The 24,174-nt window shown below is 46.2% G+C and overlaps 1 protein-coding gene across 2 annotated transcripts in view; it reads left to right on the top strand.

Moving 5' to 3' along the window:
- The first annotated feature begins 6,226 nt into the window (after positions 1-6,226).
- Positions 6,227-24,174, top strand: part of ITGB3 (integrin subunit beta 3) — an 83,835-nt gene continuing 65,887 nt past the window's right edge. The window contains exon 1 of one of the 2 annotated variants that reach the window (XM_030220962.1): positions 6,227-6,782. In XM_030220962.1, coding sequence (XP_030076822.1) covers positions 6,707-6,782 — 76 coding nt within the window. In that variant the 5' untranslated portion in view covers positions 6,227-6,706. Of the gene's footprint in view, positions 6,783-16,596; positions 16,603-24,174 lie in introns of those variants that run through there. The other variant, XM_030220963.1, reaches the window with a different exon arrangement.

The following is a 24,174-nucleotide window of genomic DNA, read 5'->3' as shown; positions in this document are numbered from 1 at the left end:
ACTTCCTTCTGTTTCTGACGTCCTGCCAAGGTAGGTGACGGCGGGTTGGCGGCGGGAGGGGAGGTCAAGAGGGTTGTCGGCAGGGGGGTCTAGGGCCCAATCTACGGGGGCCCAGGCCCCCCTGGCCCCACGTAGCTACGCCACTGGCTTGAATACACTGAGAGGCTCTGTTTACTAAGGTCCGCTAGCGTTTTTAGCGCATGCACAAAATTAGCACGCACTGTGTAGGTGAACATAGGAATATTGTGGGCGCCTACACAGTTAGCGTGCGCTAAAAGCACTAACACGCCTCTAGTGCAGCTTAGTAAACAGGGCCCTGAATTTAGAAACTTTGTAGTACTGAAAAGGCCACATAAGGTGGCAGCATTGGACCAGGACAGGAGTTTTCTAAATGTAAGAAGGAGGACTGGAAAGGGAACAGTAAGGGCTCAAGAGAAACAAGAATCCATAAGACTTTACCCTTTCAATTTTTAATCTTATTCTAAGGAACAAGAGCAGTCAGTCCCTCAGAAACATTCTCTTTCAAATTTAAATGCTTGAATTATGTGTTTTGAGGATTATCCCCCTAATTCTATATACGGTGCTCAAAATTGTGCGTGCAAATTTGGGCGCACGCAATTTAATAGAACAAAATTAGCACCAATAATTGGAGTGAGGAGTAGCCTAATGGTTAGTGAGAACCAGGGGAACTGGAGTAATTCCTACGTTGAGGAGGGGAGAAGAAAGTCTACGCAAAACAGAGGAATTCAATAAGTGACTTGTGTCTTGGTGTAAAGAAGAAGGTTTTAGGTACATAGGAGAATGGGGTAATATGTGGAAAAATAACTGGCTGTACTGTAATGATGGGCTACATCTTTCTGTGATGGGAAAAAGGATCCTTGGGGAGAAATTCAGACAGTATGTTTCTAGACATTTAAACTAGAGGGTGGGGGGTGACAAAAGGAAACAGGGGATTTCGGAAAGTCACCCCCAGAATAAACATGATGGCAGAGGGAAAGGTCATGTAAATATTAAAAAACCACCCAAACTCGCTAAGCACATGGAAAGCTATGCGCACAAATGCTTGTAGTCTAAGTAAAAAGGTTCACGACTTGCAATCCCTGATGTTTGAAGAAAACTTGGATATTGTTGCTATTACGGAGACGCGGTTCAACGATTCTCATGAATGGGATGTGACCGTACCGGGATATAATCTTTTTAGGAAGGATAGAGAGGGCCAAAGAGGTGGAGGAGTGGCTCTCTATGTGAGAGAGAATATCAGAGCGGCTGAAATACAGGGAACCTGGGGAAAAGAAGAAGCTTTATGGATCGTCCTAGAAAGAGAAGACAGAACCTATATGCACACGGGGGTTATCTACAGACCTCCTGCACAAATGGAGGAGTTAGAACAGGATCTGATAGAAGATATTTAAAAGATTGATATGAAAGGGGAGGTGCTACTGTTGGGAGACTTCAATTTGTTTGACGTGGATTGGAACATCCCGTCTGCGGAATCGGAAAGAAGTAGGGAGATTGTGGATGCCTGTCAAAGTGCCTTGCTCAGACAAATGGTGACAGAACCCACGAGGGAAGGGTCGATGCTGGATCTAGTGCTCATGAATGGAGGTAGTGTTTCCGATATCCAGGTATGTGCTCACCTATGTAATAGTGATCATCACACGATATGGTTTGATATAAGGGCGGAGTGCGGACACACAAAACTCAAAGTACTGGATTTCAGACGTACTGATTTTATTAAATTGGGGGATTACCTGAAGAAGGAGCTTTTGGCTTGGGAAGGTGTAGGAGAAGTGGAAAAACAGTGGTCCAAGCTAAAGGCTGCTATAAATATGGCAACTGATCTTTTTGTGAGGAAAGTAAACAAAAACAAGAGAAGCAGGAAGCCTATATGGTTCTCCAAGCAAGTAGCTGAAAAAATAAGAGCAAAAGAGGCTTTGTTCAAGAAATACAAAAGAACGCAACGAGAGGATCAAGGAAAAGATTATCGGATTAAACTCAAAGAAGAGAAGAGGGAAATACGGCTAGCGAAAGCGCGAACGGAAGAAAAAATGGCTAAAGATGTAAAGAGAGGTGACAAGGCTTTTTTCAGATATATTGGAGAAAGGAGAAGAGATAGGAATGGAATTGCGAGACTGAAAGGTAATAAGAATGGCTATGTGGAGAGTGATGAAGATAAAGCGAACATGCTAAACAATTATTTCTCTTCGGTGTTCACGGAGGAAAATCCTGGAGAAGGACCGCGGGTAACTGCCGAGGGAATGTCTGGGAATGGAGTGGATACTGCACCATTTACGGAAGAAAGAGTTTATAAACAGCTGGAGAATCTGAAGGTGGACAAAGCTATGGGGCCGGATGGGATACATCCCAGGATACTGAAGGAGCTCAGAGAGGTCCTGGTGGGACCTCTTAAAGATTTATTTAATAGATCTTTAGAGACGGGAGAGGTTCCATGAGATTGGAGATGAGCGGATGTGGTCCCTCTTCACAAAAGTGGAGACAGGGAAGAAGTGGGAAACTACAGACCAGTAAGTCTCACGTCGGTGGTAGGAAAAATAATGGAGTCGCTGCTGAAAGAAAGGATAGTTAACTTTCTAGAAGCCGACGGGTTACAGGACCTGAGGCAACATGGCTTTGCCAAAGGAAAATCCTGCCAAACAAATTTTATTGACTTTTTTGACTGGGTGACCAAAGAACTGGATGAGGGATGTGCACTAGATGTAATCTACTTGGACTTCAGCAAAGCCTTTGATATTGTCCCCCACTGAAGACTTGTGAAAGTAGTGAACTGGATAAGAAACTGGTTGACCAACAGGTGGCAGAGGGTGGTGGTAAATGGAATCCGCTCAGAGGAAAGGAAGGTGAGCAGTGGAGTTCCTCAAGGGTCAGTGCTGGGGCCTAATCTGTTTAATATATTTGTGGGAGATATTGCTGAAGGGTTAGATGGAAAGGTGTGCCTTTTTGCAGATGACATGAAAATAGCCAATAGAGTGGATACCCTGGAGGGAGTAGAAACAATGAGAAGGGATCTCTGAACGCTAAAAGAATGGTCCAGGGTCTGGCAGTTAAAATTTAATACACAGATTTTCTCAAATAAAAACCGTTAACAATATTTTATTTTTATTTTTTTTGAATATGCTTTTAAATCATACTATATATACCAGGGGCGTAGCCAGCCTTCCGTGGGTGAGGGGTCCAGAGCCCGGGGGGAGGGGGCACATTTTAGCCCTCCCCCCGGCGCCGCCCCCCCACCGCCGAAATTGCCGCCCCCCTCCCACCGCGACCCCGCCGCCGCTGCAGCATACCTTTACTTTTGCTGGCGGGGGATCCCACTCCCCGCCAGCCGACGTCTTCTTCTTAGTCGCTTCCCGCTCTTCAATTTGTTTGCTGATGTCCTGCACGTTGTACGTGCAGGACGTCAGACTCAGAGAACAGTCTCTGAGTCTGACGTCCTGCACGTACAATTACGTGCAGGACGTCAGCAAACAAATTGAAGAGCAGGAAGGACTGAGAAGACGTCGGCTGGCGGGGAGTGGGATCCCCCGCCAGCAAAAGTAAAGGTAGGCGGCGGCGGGGGTGGGTTCGCCGGGAGGGGGGTCCTGGGGTGAATCTGCGGGGGCCCCGGCCCCCTCAGGCCCCACGTAGCTACGCCACTGATATATACTAATTTGCTTATTCCACTATATAGTGCATATTAACAGAGTTTATCTAGTGATGGATAAACTCTATTAAATAATACAGTGCTCAGCTGTGCATATTGTGAATCATTCCAATTGATTGAGCAACCAAACTTAATGCCAAGAAGTGTAGAGTGATGCACTTGGGGTGCGGAAACCCAAAAGAGAGATACCGGATAGGAGGGGACTTCTGTGACTGTTCTCTTGTGCTTGACTGCTTAAATATTTTAAATTTAAATGCTTTACTTTTTGTCTATTAGATTGTAAGCTCTTTGAGCAGGGACTGTCTTTCTTCTGTGTTTGTACAGCGCTGCGTACACTTTGTAGCGCTCTAGAAATGTTAAATAGTAGTAGTAGTAGTAGATTAGTAAGCTCGACTCAGGAGAGAGACCTTGGGGTGTTGGTGTCGGAGGATCTGAAGGTGAAGAAACAATGCGACAAGGCGACGGCTGTGGCCAGAAGGATGCTAGGCTGCGTAGAGAGGGGCATAACCAGCAGAAGAAAAGAGGTGTTGATGCCCCTCTACAAGTCGTTGGTGAGGCCCCACTTGGAGTATTGTGTTCAGTTTTGGAGGCCGTATCTTGCTAAAGATGTAAAAAGACTTGAAGCGGTGCAAAGAAAACCTACAAAAATGGTATGGGATTTGCGTTGCAAACCGTACGAGGACAGACTTGCCATGATAGTCAGTGTTTTGGGGTTTTTTTGGCCACCACTGGTATTATACCCAGATATACAATGCCGGGCCATTTCCATGCAATGGCATTGAGTACTGAGTATGCGGCCAGCAATACAGTACTTAACCACCTAAGTGAAACTGGATAAAGATAGGACTGTTTTATGTCCAGTTAAGCGTATAAGTGCCAACTCTGCCCCCGACTGCCCATAAAATAGCTGGCTACGCTTTAGCGACTAGTACTCAGTGTCCTAACCAGGTTAATTGCTGCTGAAAATCGACAGCTAACTCCAGTGGTGTACCAAGGTGGGGGCGGTCCGCCCCGGGTGCACGCCGCTGGGGGGGGGGGGGTGCCGCGTGCCTGTTGGCTCCAAGTCCACTCGTTCCCTCCCTGCTGCTTCCTATTACTTCCAGGTTACTTCCTGTTCCGGGGCAGAGGGAGCAGCAGCCAGGGAACGAGCGGACTCGGAGCCAACAGGCACGCGGCATCCCCCCCCCCCCAGCAGGTAAAAATGCACCCGGGGGAGGTCGCGCTGCACCCGGGAGGGGTGTAATTTCGCCAGGGGGGGGGTTCATGCTGCACCCGGGGGGGGGGGGGTGCATCGGCGATCTGCCCTGGGTCTCAGCCAGCTAGAAACGCCACTGGCTAACCCCACACAAACGATTTAACCTGCCAATAGCCTCTCCTGGCTGGTTAAAAATATCGACCCCTTAGATTGCAAATCCTCTAGGGACAGGGAAATACCTATAGTACCTAAACAAAATTTGTCTTCAGCTACTACTGAAAGGCATGAGCCGAATTAAAAATAGAATCAGACATCAAAGGACCTCAAGCATAGTTTAGGGGCCCTTTTACTAAGCTGCGTAACAGCGCTCACAAAATCAGTACTACCAGCAGGCTAGCGCATGAGCCGGGCGGTAATTCTGAATGTGGTACATGCTGAATCCTGGTGTTTCTATTTTCTACCACGGGCCGCGTACCCGGCGGTAAACCGCAGTTGGTGCACGTTGCATGCTTTCCGTGAGGGTAGCACATCAGACTTTAGTGCTAGGTCTATGGGTGGCGGTGAGGTCTCAGGCTGAAAATAGGCACACACTGGTTTCATTTTTTAGAGCACGTCCATTTTCCGGCCCCTTAAAAAAAGGCCCTTTTCGTAGATGTGGTAAAAAATGGCCCAGCACCCAAAGACGCGCTTGCACTACCGCCAGTGGCGTTCCTAGGGGCGCTGACACCCGGGCCGGATCGCCGATGTGCCCCGCCCCCTGGGTGCAGCGCCCCCCCCCAGAACAGTGCGACCCCCCGGCGAAATAACCCCCGGGTGCAGTGCAAACCCCCCACGCGAAGGAACCCCCCCTGGGTGCACGCCACACGCCTGTCAGCTCTTCGTTTCCATGCTCCCTCTGCCCCGGAACAGGAAGTAACCCGTTCCGGGGCAGAGGGAGCATGAAAACGAAGAGCCGACAGGCGCGCGGCACCCCCCTGCAGCGTGCACCCAGGGCGGACCACCCGCACCGCCCCCCCTTGGTACGCCACTGACTACCGCAGGCCATGTTTTACCAAGGCTTAGTAAAAGGACCCCTAGATGTTTTAAAAATAATGAGTCTTACTGCAGTACTACTACTTATCATTTCTATAGCGCTACAAAGACGTACGCAGCGCTGTACACTTGAACATGAAGAGACAGTCCCTGCTGGACAGAGTTTACAATCTAATTAGGCCAGACAAACAGGACAAATAAGAAGTAAGTGAGGGGTTAAAACAGAGAAGGAGGAGTCCTCTCTAAAGAGTCATAAAATGAATCTTTCCTGATTATTTTAAGAGATTAAAAGCTCAGGGACAGCACTGGAGCTCTGACAGTTGCTGAATCCTACAGTGGATTTCCTGAAGATGTTTTTGCATTAAAGCCTTCACATCTACTTAAAGCCAAGAGAGATTTACAAACTAAAGAATGTTTGATAATATTCTTATTAGTTTTAGAACTAGCAGAAGAGGCTCTAGGAGGAAAACTTTTGATCTGGAAGCCGACAAAGTGAAGCTTTAGGCTCTCTTTCCCTGGAGGTAGCCTGGGACCAGCCCTGCCCATCCGGAGGGAGGGTTTCCTTTCTGGCTGGAGAGGTGGAGAGGGTTGTTGCCCTAGCCGGGTGGAGGGCACGTCCCACCGGTGATTCAAACCTGGCGGAGTCACTTCCTGCAGGGAGGGAGCCCGAGAGGGGTCGATTTGAGCACAAGCACAGTCCCTCCTGGGTCGTGTTGTCAGCGTTAGTGATTCATTTCCTTAAGGACTGAGCAGGACAATCCAGACACCTCTGGGCTCCCTCGGACAGACTGACCCAACCTGGGCTTCTGGAGCACAGCGAGATGGGGAGAACACAGCTCTTCTTTCACCTGACTGGCTTCGTCCTCACCCTGTTCCTGTCCCCTGCTGCAGTCTGGGGTAAGTTACGAAGTGTGGGGCAGGGGCCAGTTAGCAGGCAATGAACGCTGCTCAGTTTCTCCGATCGATTCCAGGGGTCTTTTTTTTGTGCGGATTCTTTTCCTGGAGATCTGGTTAACGCAATCGTCTTCCATTTCTGTACAAAGCGTTTTTCCTTTTGCGTGTGCGAAGGTAATGCACGATTACTTATTCCGTGCACGTTGCTTCTAAAGGTGTCTTGTTGAAGTTCCTTCTGACGTTAAATTTTACGGCAGTTGTTAAGATCCTTCCTAGTCCTACGGGAATGTTTATTTAGTTATTTATTTGGATTTATTTACCGCCTTTTTGAAAGAATTCACTCAAGTATGAATAAATCAAACATAAGCAACAGACAATTACAGCAGTAAAAATATTCAAATAACAATACAAAGTATGGCATAATATACTACTTACAATGTCAACACAATACATAACAGAACATTTTAATAGACAGTGTAGATTAGAGTGTAAGCAAAGATGGAACATACAGATAGGTAAGAGAGTAAGAGGAGTTATTATTATTATTTATTTATTGCATTTGTATCCCACATTATCCCACCTCTTTGCAGGCTCAATGTGGCTTACAATATATCATGGGTAGTGGAAATGATAGGAGAATTGACATTTAGTGTTACAGAAGTGTTTTGAGTTGCATGGAAATCATGATAGTAATATGATATAGGCATTCTTAACGTGGCTAGAAAATAAGGTGACTAATTTAAAGAAAGTTGCACATGAGGTCAGAGAGATGATTACATGTTATCTCAGCAAGGGTAGGAGTTGGTCAAAGGACAGTCTGCAGCCAGAATATGCCGTGTCTGCAGGATGTTTATTATTTTGGCATTTCTATACCTACTCCCTGAATGTAACTCGCCTTGAGCTACAGCTGAAAAAAGCGTGGACCATATCTAAGTAAAAGTTGCTAAAGAAAGAAATAAAATTGACCAACCCAAACCATGGAGCTGTACAATGAACTGTAAAGGGGTGAGGTGAGTCCCTTTCCTGGGGGGGTGGGGGGGGGGGTTATAATCTAGAGCTACCTGAGGCAATGGGAAATGAAGTGACTTGCCCAAGATCAGTGTCAAAGCAGGATTTGAACCCAGTTTTGCCAGTTCCTAGCCCAATAGGTACCAGGCTGACCAGCTCTGCTCTTTTGAGACTTCTTTTCATTTCTTTAAGGAAAAGAAATAACCATGTCTGTGTCTGGAGTTTTCCCGGAAGTCAAGTGTTCTTATAACAGGATCCATCTTCGCAATATCTTTGATGCTTGTTGAGATTTAGAAGGAAAGTTCCCATAGCATGGGGTGAATGGTGAGGGAGGGTGGGGTGGGGATGAAGAGAGATACAGACTCGGAGCTCTGCAGCTGATCACTGCTACCTTTCAGCAAGTCACTTAACCTCCCTGTATTCAAGCTGTGACTATAAGCTCAATAGGACAGGGACATTATAAGCACCAGGTCTTTCAATGCTATCATCTACCTTCCATAGGATTTTCCACTGACAGATGTTTCCCTAAGCGGCTCCTCTTATTCCAGAAGTTGTCGTGAAAGGTATTTCCTCTGTGTTTGAAGTCACACGTGTTTACAGAATGTGTGTGTACATGGCCATTTCTGCCCCTTAAGTGATGCTTTTGTAGATGGTCCCAGTTTTATTTTTTCCATATTCCTGTCACCTTCCCTTCCCCTGTCACTCAACACCTACATTCTCCCTCCCCCACTTCTAAGCCACTCCTACCAACCTCTAACCCATGGTGTGCAACTAGCCCTTCCCCCTTTTGACAATGTTTATTTTTTATTTATGTGCACTGCCCACCCCCCCTTAATGCACCCTGGTGGTCTACTGGCCTCTTCCGTGCAAAAAAGAAGCCCACTCTTTCCTGCTCGCTGCCGCCACATTCTTTAAAATGGCTGCCAAGACGTCAAGCAGTGTCAGCAGGTAGAGCCAGGGCAGCAGACAGAAAAGAGTGGGTTTCTTTCCTGCCCTGAAGAAGCCACTAGACCACCAAGGTGTGCAAGGCCCTGTCTCCCCTGCCTAAGACCAGCCCTGTCTCCCCTGCCTAAGACCAGCCCTGTCTCCCCTGCCTAAGAAAGACCAGCCCTGTCTGTGCTAAATAAGAAAAAATTGAACTAAAAATGATGGGACCAAGCTGCTGCAGTGGCTATTCCAAATGTTTATGAAATGCAGTATTTAAAATTGCCAAAACGCTGGTTAATGATGCTTTCTGTGTATACTTGCCATGGTCTTTGCAGGCACATAAAATTCAATGGTGGGCTACAGTTTGCCCCCTACCAGTTACTACCCCCGTACCCTATCCCACATCCACTTTGTTCTTCTGACTAGATCGATGCATACACACATGCCTCTTCTTCCAGGTCCATGAGGACCTCTGCAAGCCTAGCAAGAGACATCCTCGTCCTTCCAGCACTTACGGGACAATGTGAACCTTGGAATACAGTTAGATTCAACACTTACTCTGATTCTCCAAATATACCGTATTTTTCGGACTATAAGACGCACTTTTTTCCCCCAAAATTTGGGAGGAAAATGGGGGGTGCGTCTTATAGTCCGAAGGTAGATTTGGCTGGCTGGCTGGCTGGCCGCCCGCCCTTCGAGTTTGGGATCGCCCTCCCCCCGGCCCTGTCACCACTTCTCCCTACTCACGTCACGCGATCTTCCCTGGTGGTCTAGTGACGGGGCAGGAAAGAGCCCCCTCTTTCCTGCCCAGCGCGTTGCTCTCCATCCTCCTGTATGCAGCCTGACGGTCTCGGCGAGATTCAAAATGGCCGCTGAGAATTGAAGTCTCGGCGGCCATTTTGAATCTCACCGAGACCGTCAGGCTGCATACAGGAGGATGGAGAGCAGCGTGCTGGGCAGGAAAGAGGGGGCTCTTTCCTGCCCCGACATCACTAGACCACCAGGGAAGATCGCGTGACGTGAGTAGGGAGAAGTGGTGACAGGGCCGGGGGGAGGGCGATCCCGAACTCGGAGGGAGGGATTTGGACAAGACGCACCGGAGCACCTAGGTTTTAGAGGAGGGAAAAAGGAAAAAAAAATTTTCCTATTTCCCTCCTCTAAAACCTAGGTGCATCTTATGGTCCGGTGCGTCTTATAGTCCGAAAAATACGGTAAGCAACTTTCAAGAGCTGCTTCTACTATTTGCGACAGCTACGCTGCCTCTCTCCTTACATTGAGAAGGTAAATCTTATCCCAGTTGTGTGCGTGCCATGATAATATCAAGACACTATACAATGGTCTGACTAAAAAGGGCCTGCACCAGCTCCAGTTGATTCAGAATACAGCAGCAAGACTCATAGAAGGTTGTAAGTGACATGACCACATCACACCATTTTTGCAAAAACTTCATTGGCTACCTGTACAATAGAGGGCTGAATTTCAAACTCTATGTCTGATCTTCAAGGCCCTGAAAGGAAATGTCCCGAGTACCTGAAGACTAGGATGATCCTCCACATACCGCCAAGGACCAGTGGCGTAGCCAAGGGTGGGCCTGGGTGGGCCCAGGCCCACCCACTTTGGGCTCAGGTCCACCCAGTAGCAGCACACCTATGATGTGACTGGCAGGGATCCCCAAGCCCCACCAGCCGAAAACTCCCAAACAACTGTCCCTCCTCCTACAAACCTTGTAAAAAGCAGATCTTCGCCTGCAGTGACAAGCGCCTGATACATACCGCTTGCATCAGCCCCACAGCCTTCTCTCTGATGTATTCCCACAGGATGAGCAGTGTGTATTAGTTGCTGCTTGCTGCCGGTAAAAATCTGCTATTTAAAAGGTATGCGGGGGAGGGGAGATGTATGAGAGACCATATGGCATGCAGGCGAGAGGGAGAGACCAAATCACTTGTGGGACAGGGCGGAGTTCTTCTGCCCACCCATTCTTGGGCCAAGGCCCACCCAAAATTGGGTGTCTGGCTACGCCCCTGCCAAGGACACTAAGGTCCTCTCAAGGACTTTCACTAACCCCACCCTCTCCAAAAGACATTACACAATATGATACCTGCAAGCGAGCCTTCTCCCGAGTAGCCCCCTCACTGGGGAATGCACTGCCTGAAAGGCTCTGCTTAACACAAAGCTATCTCTACTTCAGGAAGCAGGTGAAAGCTTGGCTCTTCAACCAGGCCTTTAACGGAAGAAGTAACTAACTTGTTAGTCTCACTCACACACACAAGGATTGACTCGGGCTGCACATACTGCAGCAGGACATGTTTATCCACTCCTACCCTAGCTGAGATAATATTTAACCACCTCTCTGATCTCATGTGCAACTTTCTTTAAATCAGTCACCTTACTTTCTAACTCCTATTCTTTTACCTGTCACATATTGTGTTGACATTGTAAGTAGTATACTATATTCTATAATAACTTACTCCCAAGGATTATCGTATGTATTGACCAGGACCTCCAATGCTATCATTTATTTATCAAACTGACCTCAACACCTCCACCCCTGGTCTATCACCAACTGGTGAAACAGAACCTTTATACAAAGGATACCAGGGATTCTGTGGGTTGTTTCTTATCATAGGTCTTAATATTCAATTAATATACTGTGTACCCTGCCAAAAAAACTGCTTGGTTTGCATTGGCTGACTTGAATCAACACATACTATTACATCTTTCATCAAAGTATCCTAACTACACTGCTTATAAACGTGATCCATATCCCAATACCCTCATTTTATATTACTTATACCTATCAAAATTCTCCCCTCAGTCCCATGTATAGTGCACTTAACTGAGTTCTTTATTCTTCTCCAGCCGGCTGGTAAACGTACTCCTGTAATTCCAGCCTTGTCTCCTGTTCATGAGCTCATGAGGTATACGGTAATACTTTCTCTGGTATATGTATATACGGATCACTGCATCACTCCGTTCCTTCCTTTCTCTTTGCTTTATATTTCAACTTTATTTTCCGACAAGCACGTCTTGTTTCGCGATATCCATCGCTGCTTCAGGAACTTTTTTACTCTGATACTCTAATTTCCTACTTTCAAATCCGACGTTACGGCGTACAAGATGGCCGCGGTTTTTTCAATGACGCCCTCAGGAATCTCGTCCAATCGCCTTATTCCTTTTATTTAAAGGGGCAGTTAGTAGAACGCCTTCCATTCTACATTCTTATTCAATCCCTTGGGCATGGTTGTTTTAAATTGGTAAATCAATCGTTGTTCCCGCTGCCAAAGTTGTTGTTTAATGTCCCCCCCTCTCTTTCCCTTATACTAGTAGTATACTATGCCATACTCTGTATTGTTGTTTGAATATTTTTACTGCTGTAACTGCCTATTGCTCATGCTTGATCTATTCTTATTGTACACCGCCTTGAATTAATTCCTTCAAAAAGGCGGTAAATAAATCCTAATAAATAAATAAATATATATGTACCCTGGTTGGGGAGACATCTTGTTGGGGAGACTTTATGGACCATCCTCATCTTTCTCTGTTGTGATTTACTATGCAACTACGTAAATGTACAGTATTTTATCCCTGTACACCTGTGGGATGGGTGGGTGGGGGAACATTTTGATTTTGACACTTTTTGCACATGCCAACTTTGAATTGCGTCGTTGGGTGCCCTGGTGAGCAACACAAACAGTGGCGTATTTATTTTAGGTGTGTGGTGTACACACCCCCTATCAGACCCAGCCCCCCACCCGTGCCTTAAAATCATCTCTGCTCCAGTCTTCGCTGGGGCAGCAGCAGTAGCACTCATAGGCTGCTTGCGGCCTGCACCGGGACTTCCTCTCTGAACTGTCCCGCCCTTTCTGACGCAACTTCCTGTGCAGGATGGTTTAGAGCGGTAGCCCAAAGACTGCAGCAGAGATGACTAAGGTACCTTGGGGGGGAGGGGCGAAGGAAACACACCCGTTAAAAATTCCTGGCTATGCCACTGGACAAGCACGTTATTGCTGCAGTGGTGAAGAGCGGAGGAGTGGCCTAGTGGTTAGGGTGGTGGACTTTGGTCCTGAGGAACTGAGTTCAATTCCCACTTCAGGCACAGGCAGCTCCTTGTGACTCTGGGCAAGTCACTTAACCCTCCATTGCCCCACGTAAGCTGCATTGAGCCTGCCATGAGTGGGAAAGTGCGGGGTACAAATGTAATAAAATAGATACTATTGGAGATTCTACATGGAATGTTGCTATTCCACTAGCAACGTTCCATGTAGAAGGCTGCACAGGCTTCTGCTTCTGTGAGTCTGATGTCCTGCACATACGTGCAGGACATCAGACTCACAGAAGCAGAAGCCTGCGCGGCCACATTGGTGATCTGCAAAGGCCGACTTCTACATGGAATGTTGCTAGTGGAATAGCAACATTCCATGTAGAATCTCCAATAGTAGCAACAGTGGAGGAGTGGCCTAGTGGTTAGGGTGGTGGACTTTGGTCCTGAGGAACTGAGTTCAATTCCCACTTCAGGCACAGGCAGCTCCTTGTGACTCTGGGCAAGTCACTTAACCCTCCATTGCCCCATGTAAGCCGCATTGAGCCTGCCATGAGTGGGAAAGCGCGGGGTACAAATGTAACAAAAAAAAAATCTTTGGATGGCTCACTGGCGCTGCCAGCAGTTCTGTTGGAGAGTTACAAGGAGAGAGCCTGGGAGAGGGCAAAAGCTGGGGGAGGAAGGAATTGTTGATGGAGTTTAGGGAAGCTTTTAGTCCACTGACTGATGACCCATCTACTGTTCTGAAAACACTGGAAACTAAACAACCCACAAGACTAGGAAGGAAAACAATGAGCCACAGTGAGCTAGTGATACAGGCTTTCCATTATCAGCTGCTTTCAGACTGTCTTCTCTTCCCCTTCTAACTGGTTGACTGGTGACAAGGAACACCACATTGACCACAGCACATGAATCAGCAATGACTACCAGGTATGGGGTGTGCATGGAAATCATTTTTGGCTTGGTTTTGGATAATTTTGCTATTTTTTTTATTTGATCTTTTTTTGGCCATTTTTGGACTTTTTTCTAAACCAGAACTTTAGTGCACATCCCTACGACCAACGCCTCATGGCGTTGAAGAACGCCATGAGGCACAGGAATAAAGACCAGTATGGAGGGGAAAGAAATTAAGACTGCTGTGAGTTCCCTCCCCACCCCCATCCCAAACCTCTTGCAGGGTTTTTTTTTTTTGTCATAGAGGTAATCACTTCTTAGGTCATAGCAATCGCAATCCAAAGGGATAGGGACCCCCAATCTTGCTATTTTCCAGCAAGAGCCCCCTCTTTTATTTTTAATAGACTCATGATCCAGAATGGCAGATGTTTTGGAAACACAGTCTAGAGGCTGAATTGTGCCAAATCTGAATCAAATTGCAAAAAATAGACCAGTGCTAGAATTGTTATTTTAGTATCCCTCAGCCCAGGTCATGACACCCCAACTTCTCACCCGCTGGTAGGGTTATTGCTCTTAGTGCAAAAATTAGAAACAGAGTGAGCAAACACTTAAGAGGTCTTGGATTTTAGAGCTGATTGCCCACCTTTCCAAATGCAAGCTCGAGTTGAGTTAGAAGCAGGCACAGTAGATATTTCCATGCCTAGGAGGACTTCCAAGTTTGTACCTGATTCAGTGGAGGGTGACTTGCCCATGATCACAAGGAGCATTAGAGAGGCAGGATTTGAACCTGGCTTCCCTGTCCACTGCTCTGAGCATATCACTGACTCTGAGTGTGCTTTAGTCCACTGTCTACCTCCTTGCTTACTGCCCTCGCTCTTCCACTTTTTTCCCATGGCACTCTAATCTCCTTCACTTTAGGTTTTGTAACAAATGTATAAATAAATGAAATCCCACCACGTTCCATTCCTTTTTCAGTCTTTGGATGGCTCTCTCCAGTTCTCTAGTCTTGATTTACCCTCATGGCCATTGTCCACCCACCCCTTTCCCTTCATAATCTTCCTTTTCCCTATTCTCATTTTAAGCAGAAGAAGCTCTGCTGAGTCTAAACTTGCACAACATGTACAAGTAAGAATGTAATTAAGTGCAAAGAGTTTCTCCCTTTAATTATCTTTTTCCTTATTGCTGAATTGATGATGCGCCAGTGTAAAATCTGTCAAAGAGAATTATTATCTTCTGGACTAGCTCCTCCTGCCTGTTTTACAGCTGCTTGATAACACGGGGGATTGGATTCAGCTGCTGCAAATCCAGTGCTAGGGGAGCTGCTGTTCTTCCTAGTCTCCCGTTGCAGAACAGTGCTAGGGGAAGCACAACACTGCACGAGGGGCTGGCTTTCCTTTACTGACATCTCAGGGCACTGTGTTGTGGAAGTTGCTGTCCTTCCAATGCTGACACTGCACAGCAGTGCTGGGGGAGGCACTGAGCTCTTGGAGGTGCTGTCCTTTCTGTACAGTGACACTGCAGGGCAGTGCTGTCCTTCCAGTACTGCTAGGGGAGGTGTTGTGCAGTGCAGGGTATTATCCTTCCTATATTGACACTGCAGGGCAGTGCTAGGGGAGGCTCTGAGCTCTGGGAGGTGCTGTCCTTTCTCTACACTGACACTGCAGGACAGTGCTGTTCTTCCAATTCTGCTAGGGGAGGTGCTATGCCGTGGAGGGTATTATCTTTCCTATATTGACACTGCACAGCAGTGCTGGGGGAGGCACTGAGCTCTTGGAAGTGCTGTCCTTTCTCTATATTGACTCTGCAAGGCAGTTCTGTCCTTCCAGTACTGCTAGGGGAGGTGTTCTGCTGTGGAGGGTATTATTCTTCCTATATTGACACTGTCTGCAGGGCAGTGCTAGGGGAGGCACTGCAGTGTGGGAGGTGCTAGCCTGTCCTTCCTATACTGGCACTGCACTGAGGGGGGGGGGGGGGTAGAGATTTATTTTCCATAAAGCCACTGCACTACAAGAGGCACTTTTCTTCCTCTGCCAGCACTGTAAGACTAGACCAGAGGAGGCAGTGTAGCGTTGATCCTTCAAAGAACCTCATGGACATTCTTGGAAAGTACTAATAATTGAGAACATTCTAAACAGTGGCCTCTGGGTAGGATATTTTTAAATAACAAGAGGGTGTGGCCAACAAGAAAATCATACTCGTTTTAATTCCAACGAGCATATAAATATTCAATAAATATAATTTATTAGGGCAAAAAATACCCCAGAAGACAGGATTATAATCCCTAAAAGAGGCACAGCAGATCAAGGTGCCAGTGCAAGCATGAACTATCACTTTTTAATTGGCCAGCACTGAGCAGGCAGCACCTGACTCAGAGGTGGCAGGAATTTGCTATGTTGAGATTCCAGGCCCTGCAGTCACAGCTCCCGCTTGCCTCACACATAAGATTTCATTGTGTGGCTGGCAGCCAGGTGCTTTGTCTACACAGTTCAGGTAGGAAATGTTCCTGCAAACCTTGTTCTGTTTCTCAGAGCCAGCAAGGCTGGATTTAACCATAGACAACACAGACATGTGTCTAGGATGCCAAAGTCTGAAGGAGCCCCAAAACTGCAGCTTGGGACCCACATTATCATCTCTGGGGAGCCCTCCTCCCCCACCAGTCCTCTTCCCTCTGGATGACATAATCTTAAATCCAGTCCTGAGAGCTAGGGGGGGGGGGGGGGTTAAAGGAATGAAGGAAAGAGGGCGGAATAGTTATCTTCCATCTCCCTCTCCAACCCATTCTCCATTCCTCTGTTCCACTGACTCGCTCACTACGATGTACTCATCTCATCCACCTATTGCGACAGAGACGGAGAGAAGGACAAACTCCGGACCCAGCCATTTCATTACTGAATTCAGCTTATAACATCAAAAACCAACAGTGAAATTTCAACTTTGCAGTCACTGCAGTCTTGGGTGTTGTCTCAGCCCTGCAGTAAACTTTTTATAGATCTTCTGCCAGGGTGAAAGAGAGACCTCCTTTGTCTGTGCCGACTGTAATAACAAGACATTCTGTGTGCCACGGTCCCCAGCTCTCAAGGGGATTTCCTTGTGGGAAAATGTCCTCTGATGATTCAAGCCCTATGTGGCCAGCAATGAAGTGGCACAACCAATATCTGACTTACTGTTATTAAAGTGGGAATAGAGTTTTGCAGAAAGTTGAGGCTGGAGGCAAGACTGTCTTCCTCAGGTTGGACAGTAACTGATATGCAGGGCCGTCAGCCAGGGCCGCCGAGAGTCGGAGCCGGGCCCAGGACAAGGCTGCCCCTGGGCCCCCCCCCCCCCCCCACACCCGAGGTCGCCGGGCCCTCGGAACTAACCTTAAGCCTCCTTTCACTTCACAGCAAGCAGCGGCAGGGCAGACCTCTCCTCCTTCCTTCCGTGCCCCGCCCTTGCGGATGTTACAGGCGAGGGCGGGACATGGAAGGAAGGAGTGGCCTGACCTGCTGCTGCTTGCTGCGAAGTGAAAGGAGGCTTAAGGTTAGTTCTGGGAGTGACAGAGGGCAGGCCAGGCGGCGTCGGGCCCCCCTGGAGGCCCGGGCCCCAGGACTTTTGTCCCCCCTGTCCCCCCCTCTCGGCGGCCCTGCCGCCAGCCTTTGTAATCAGTACTGCTGCTGCTAGGATTTGACATATTAATGTGGCTAAAAAAGTGAAGGACAATTCTATAACTGGGCACATGCAGTTATGTACACATTGTATGTGTGATGCCTTAATTGGTACTGGAAAAAAGAGAGGCGCTAACCAATTGCGAAGTGAATGCAGAGGCCAAAGGGAGCAGTATTAAAAGGCTCAAATAAAGTTTTATTGAGAGTCAGTTAAAATAAAAAGTTGGTTCCAGGTGCATATATCAGGCCTTGTAGGTTGCTGGTTCCCTGTTTTTTGTTTTTTTGCTGTTTTATATGAAGTATGTTTTTGTATTGTGGATTTTTAATGTTTTACAAATATGTATGTTTTTTTTTATATATATTTCTGCTTAGATATAGGCAGTAAATAAATAAATATTCACTTTTTATGTTGTTTTTCTTTGTTTTTATAGTTCTTCTACTTCAGTGGTTAGTGCAGCAGGCTTTGAGCCTGGCAACCTGGGTTCGATTCCCACTGCAGTTCCTTGTGACCTTGGGCAAGTCGCTTAACCCTTCATTGTCCCAGGTACAAAAACTTAGATTGTGAGCCCTCTAGGGACAGAGGAAGTACCTGCATATAATGTGTACAGCGTTGTGTCCATCTAGTAGTGCTATAGAAATGATTAGTAGTAGTATTAATATAACATTCGTTCTGATGCAGGTGCTGTGGATGCAGAAACATGCTGGGCTGTTTTTTACAATTAGTTTTGAAGACTAGATGTATGTGCCTGAAACCACCTTTCTATTTTGATTGATTCTCAATATACTTGAGCCTTTTAAGCTGCCATACTGCTCCCTTTGGTCTCAGCCTTAATTGGTACTTACATGGACAAGTGCACTATGCGCTATGGTGTGAGGGAGCAAGGCGTAACTGCGATAGAGGTGGGCACATGGATGGAGCATGGGCGGGCTCCTGCATGGCACACTTACCCCCTGATTCTGTAAAGGTCACCAAAAATTCCGCACACAAATTTAGGTGTGCCCTCGATTTGTGCTTGCAATTTAATTGAATAACAAGTCAATTAGTGCCAATAGTTAACTTTTTAAAAGGCAATTATTGGGATGTCAGCGTCGTTGTTGATGATACGTTGAAATCCTCTGCTCAATGTGCTGCAGCGGCTAAGAAAGCAAATAGAATGTTAGGTATTATTAGGAAAGGAATGGAAAACAAAAGTGAGGACGTTATAATGCCTTTGTATCGGTACATGGTGCGACCACACCTTGAATATTGTGTTCAATTCTGGTCGCCATATCTCAAAAAAGATATATTGGAATTAGAAAAGGTACAGAGAAGAGCGTCAAAAATGATAAAGGGGATGGGACAACTTCCATGTGAGGAAAGGCTGAAGCGTCTAGGGCTTTTCAGCTTGGAGAAGAGACAGCTGAGGGGAGATATGATAGAGGTCTATAAATTGAGTGGAGTGGAACGGGTAGATGTGAATCGTTTTGTCTACTCTTTCCAAAAATACTAGGACTAGGGGGCATGCGATGAAGCTACAAAGTAGTAAATTTAGTATGAATCAGAGAATTTTTCTTCACTGAACGTGTAATTAAACTCTGGAATTCATTTCCAGAAAATGTGGTAAAGGCGGTTAGCTTAGCGGGGTTTAAAAAGGGTCTGAACAGCTTCCTAAAGGAAAAGTCCATCGACCATTATTAAATTGACTTGGGGAAAATCCACTGCTTGTTTCTGGGATAAGCAGCATAAAATGTAGGGAGTTTTCTGGGATCTTGCCAGGTATTTGTGACCTGGATTGGCCACTGTTGGAAACAGGATGCCGGGCTTGATGGACCTTTGGTCTGTCCCAGTGTGGCAATACTTATGTACTAAAGTTAGGCACGGGATCTGTGCCTAAAGTTTACATGCCGCCTAAAAAGGGGGCCTGGAAAGGGGGTGGTCATGGACATTTTGCAGTGGAACAATTTACACGCAACCATAACACTTAGTGTTATTCTGTAAACTAAGCCAAACTCTAGGTGCAGCTTATAGAATAACGGTTAAGCAGGGTAATTTTGGCACTGATTTTTTTTAGGCGTCATTTATTAAATCTAGCCCTTAATTTACAACAGTCATAGACCTGGCATAATTGAGTTCACCTAAATGTAGGTGCCAAGATGGCATTATAGAACTAGTGAGTAGCATGTAGCCTCGAGACACCTAACATGACACGCCAAGTTATAGACTTGCCCCCTAAGACATTTTCCAGCACATTTGGGGTGAGCCAGGACCAGGTTTAAGTTGATCCACAGCTGATTTTGGGGTTCCTCTTTTCCAGTGTGCTGTACGGCTCCCCACATTGGTGCAGGTTGGGCTGCTATTGGCTAGTGGAGTTGGCAACACTCAGGCACTTGGACTCTTTGGGTCCCCTCTGCCTCCCCCCCCCCACCCCCCAACCCCAAGACGGCACTTCCTGTATTTATCATTTAATGGTTAACTGTGTTTAAATTTTAGTGATTTAAATAGTTATTCCTCAATATTTGGCCCATGGCAGTTAGCAATTTTTTAAATGCTGGTTACCAGAGTTTTGTACCTGAATTTTAAGCACTAGTATCTGGATACCAGCCTGCACTGAATATCCCAGTATAAATTAGCCACCGCTATTTATCTGAGTACTGGTGATATTCAGACCAATAACATAGTAACATAGTAGATGACGGCAGAAAAAGACCTGCACGGTCCATCCAGTCTGGCCAACAAGATAAACTCATATGTGCTACTTTTTGTGTATATCTGACCTTGATTTGTATCTGTCATTTTCAGGGCATAGACTGTAGAAGTCTGCCCAGCACTATCCTCGCCTCCCAACCACCAGCCCCACCTCCCACCACCGGTTCCGCCACCCAATCTCGACTAAGCTTCTGAGGATCCATTCCTTCTGAACAGGATTCCTTTATGTTTATCCCATGCATGTTTGATTTCCGTTACCATTTTCCTCTCCACCACCTCCCGCGGGAGGGCATTCCAAGCATCCACCACTCTCTCTGTGAAAAAATACTTCCTGACATTTTTCTTGAGTCTGCCCACCTTCAATCTCATTTCATGTCCTCTAGTTCTACCGCCTTCCCATCTCTGGAAAAGGTTCGTTTGCGGATTAATACCTTTCAAATATTTGAACGTCTGTATCATATCACCCCTGTTTCTCCTTTCCTTCAGGGTATACATGTTCAGGTCAGCAAGTCTCTCCTCATACATCTTGTAACGCAAATTCTATACAATTCTCGTAGCTTTTCTTTGCACCGCTTCAATTCTTTTTACATCCTTAGCCAGATATGGCCTCCAAAACTGAACACAATACTCCAGGTGGGGCCTCACCAACGACTTGTACCAAATAAGAAACTGGATAAAGTTTCCCAGTTAGCAGACTAAATATCGCCATTAACTGGGTAAATGGCAGCTCTGCCCCTGGACCAGTTCAGTACTACCTGGATAATGCCTAAGGTGGGCAATCCGGATTTTCAGTGGCATTATCCAAATAATGATGCTGAAATCTGGGTATGGACCCAGTAAGTTCGACTTATCCAGGTAGGAAACATTCCAATAGGATGGGTCCCACTTGAGTATTGGCCCCATACCTTTTAAAACTATGGGAGTAATATTCAGCCCTCAATGGTCAGTGTTTTTCTAAGCACTGGCCTCCGCAGGCTTTTTATGTCTGATTATCCAATCGGTGTTGTGCCATACCCAGATACTGATACTCTAGCCCCTGGAACTCTATAATGGACACCAAAATTTGCGCGTGATCCAGAGATGCGTGCAATTTAATTAGTTAATGAGTCAATCGCAATAATTGGGTGCTAACAATCAATTATTGATAATTGGCAGCATTTAGGATTTGCACTATTCTATAACAGTGGGCATCCAAATCCCATAGTGTGCACCCCAAAAGGGGGTGTGGCCATGGGCGGGGCATTGACATTCTGAAAATGCACGCAGTGTTCTAGAATACCAGGAATGCTCGCCCCGATTGGGCGCCAGGTATTACACCTGGTTTCGGTAGGTGTTAAGTCCCGATGCTCAAATTACCTCATCTGGGGTCCCTTTTACTAACCTGTGGCAAAAGGGGGCTTGCGCTGGCATGAGCACATGTTTTTGAAGCGTGCCGAGGCCCCCTTTTACCGCAGGGGGTAAAATGTGCGTCTTTCTTTTTGTAAAGAAATGGCCGTGTGGCATTTCGGGGGGAGCCCTTACCGCCACCCATTGAGCCATTCTAGCTTGCTACACACACTGTAACTTAAACCAGTTCCTTATCTCTTGCTTAAATATACAAAGAACTTGCTTTGAGTTTAGCTAACCATCAAATTATCCCAACTGACTCTGCACCACGCATCTTGTTCCCATCATATATCTGCTCTTGGTCCCTCATCTATATGGTAAGCCACATTGTAGAAAATCTTTAGCATCATATCTATGTTAGTTGAATGTTCTAATGCATGCTTCTTAGGTGTATCATTAGTATTATGTTAACATTGTATTATATCTCTGGTATTTGAATTCCAGTGCTGCTAAATGTATATATTTTTGATACTGTTTCACAGTAGTTCTATTAGGTTTCAATTTACAGTTTTCAAGTTTACCTCATTTATTGTATTTATATTTATTCTTGGTTATTTTACTATTGTTATGCTGTTAACAAAATTGTAAGTTTTATGTTAAACTGTACCTGCTGTTCACCGCCTTGGGTAAATCTCTTCATAAAGGCAGTTAATAAATCCCAATAAATAAATAAATTAAAACAAATTAAAAACTGATATAAGAAGCTAAAATAGAAACCAGGTATGTTGTGGAGAGATTTCTCCTTACCTTTTTTATTTTCTCTCACTCTCATATTTGGAGCTTACATCGATAATATTTTCAATACCCTTTTCTAAGGTTTCCTGTTTTCTAGCTTCATTTACCTGATGGAAAACACTGTATGAGTCTGGATTGATTTTCTTGTGATATTGTGTTGAATATTAATTTAAAAAATCAATGGGCCCTTTTACTAAAGGGGGGTAGGGCTACCGCCGACTTGGCAGGCGACGAATCGGCCCTACTGCTGAGCTTACCCAGGAGCCTGGCGGTAGTTCGGGTCTCCCGTGCAGCATTTCTGGCGCAAGAAAATAGCTTTTCTATTTTCTTGCTGCCCGATTACCACCGGGTTACTGCTGGAGCCCTCACCGCCTCTTAAACAGGAGGCGGTAAGGGCTTCGGCAGTAAATGACTGCATAGCAATTTTTTAATTACCACATGGCCATTAACTGGCCCTTTAAAAAAAAAAAAAAAAGGCTTTTTTACCAGTGGCAGTAACAGCAAACCCATGCACCAAGGCCACCGCAGGCCACCTTTGACTGCCGTTTGGTAAAAGGGCCCCTTATAATTTGGGGGGGAGGGATAAAAGGGAACAAAGCCAACCAATGTGTTAGGGGGAGGGGAAGATTACTGAGACAAAGACGGGACAAATGTCGATGGTGGGATTGGGGGGGCATAGGCTGGGGTGCCTCCCTGAAAAGACAACATGAAACGAGAGATACATCACAGAGCATAGCAGGCCCTATAGATTATGGTTAGGCTCGTTACCTGGAACGTGGGGGGTATACACTCACCCGTAAAGAGAACAAAAATCTTGCAACATTTACAGAGAAATAATATAGATATTGCATTGTTGCAAGAAACACACCTTAGCCAGGAGGAACATGCAAAACTCAGGACATGGTGGGTGGAGGAATGCGTCTCAGCGGGAGCACAAGGGAAAAAAGGAGGGGTAGCGGTATTAATTTGTAAAGGGCTGACAACAGCGGTACGCCCCATGGTGACGGACACAAGAGGCCGTTATGTTCTCGTGGAATTGGAGATTTCGGGACAGAAGCTGTTAATAGGCAACATCTACGCCCCTAACCAATTTGACAAGCACTTTTACAACCAAATACTACAACATTTACTTTCATATCGAGGGGAACATGTGCTGGTAGGGGGGGACTTCAATACGATATGGGATGCCTCGATAGACAGCACCCAGGGCAAAAGAAGTGATTCGGCGGTGTCTAATAAAGGCTTGAAAAGATTAGGACAGACGCTGCACTTAATAGATGTGTGGAGGGTGCTACATCCCACAGAAAGAGATTATACCCACCACGCGAGAGCCCACACATCCCAAGCCAGAATAGATTATATACTAATTACTGAAAACATGCTAGGAAAGGTAAAGGATACGCATATAGGGCCTTATACGATCTCAGATCATGCGTGGGTGTATGGACTGGGATTGGGAGGAACGGAGACACAAAGGGGGCTCATGGCAGTTTCCGCTAGAACTGACCGGTGACGAGAAATTTAAGGCCAAGTTAAAGGAGTGTTGGGAAAATTATGCAGCAATGAACCGGCAACACATAGAGACCCCAATTTTATTTTGGGATGCAGCGAAAGCCGTGCTGCGAGGCAAAATAATTAGTTACCATCACCACCTTAGGTCTGCTAGAAATAGGGAAATCTTAAGACTAAGTAAATTGATATGTAAGGCTCGGCAGGCCTATGGCCAGACACATGCAGAATCACATCGAGCTACTCTTTTGGAAACCCAAGTCACATTAAACACATTGTTGCACCAGCGGGCTTCGAAGTCTCAAGCATATTATAAATTTCACTTACACAGATTCGGGAATAAAGCAGGACGCCTATTAGCAAGATTAGCCAACCCGAGAGGGAGCAAGAGACAGGTCCTACAAGTGAGAGGGGAACAAGGGAAAATGGAACGTACAGCGGAAAAGATATGTGAGGCTTTTGCCAAATTCTATGGTAACCTATATACGACGCCGGAGGACAGGGGGCTATCAGAGTCACTATACTTAGACAATTTAGACCAACGGGACAAAGATAAATTGAACAAAC

The sequence above is a fragment of the Microcaecilia unicolor genome, chromosome 12 (assembly GCF_901765095.1).
Source record: "Microcaecilia unicolor chromosome 12, aMicUni1.1, whole genome shotgun sequence".
Lineage (NCBI taxonomy): Eukaryota > Metazoa > Chordata > Amphibia > Gymnophiona > Siphonopidae > Microcaecilia > Microcaecilia unicolor.
Note: the sequence above shows the minus strand (reverse complement) of the source record. Positions and strands in the feature narration are given on the sequence as shown.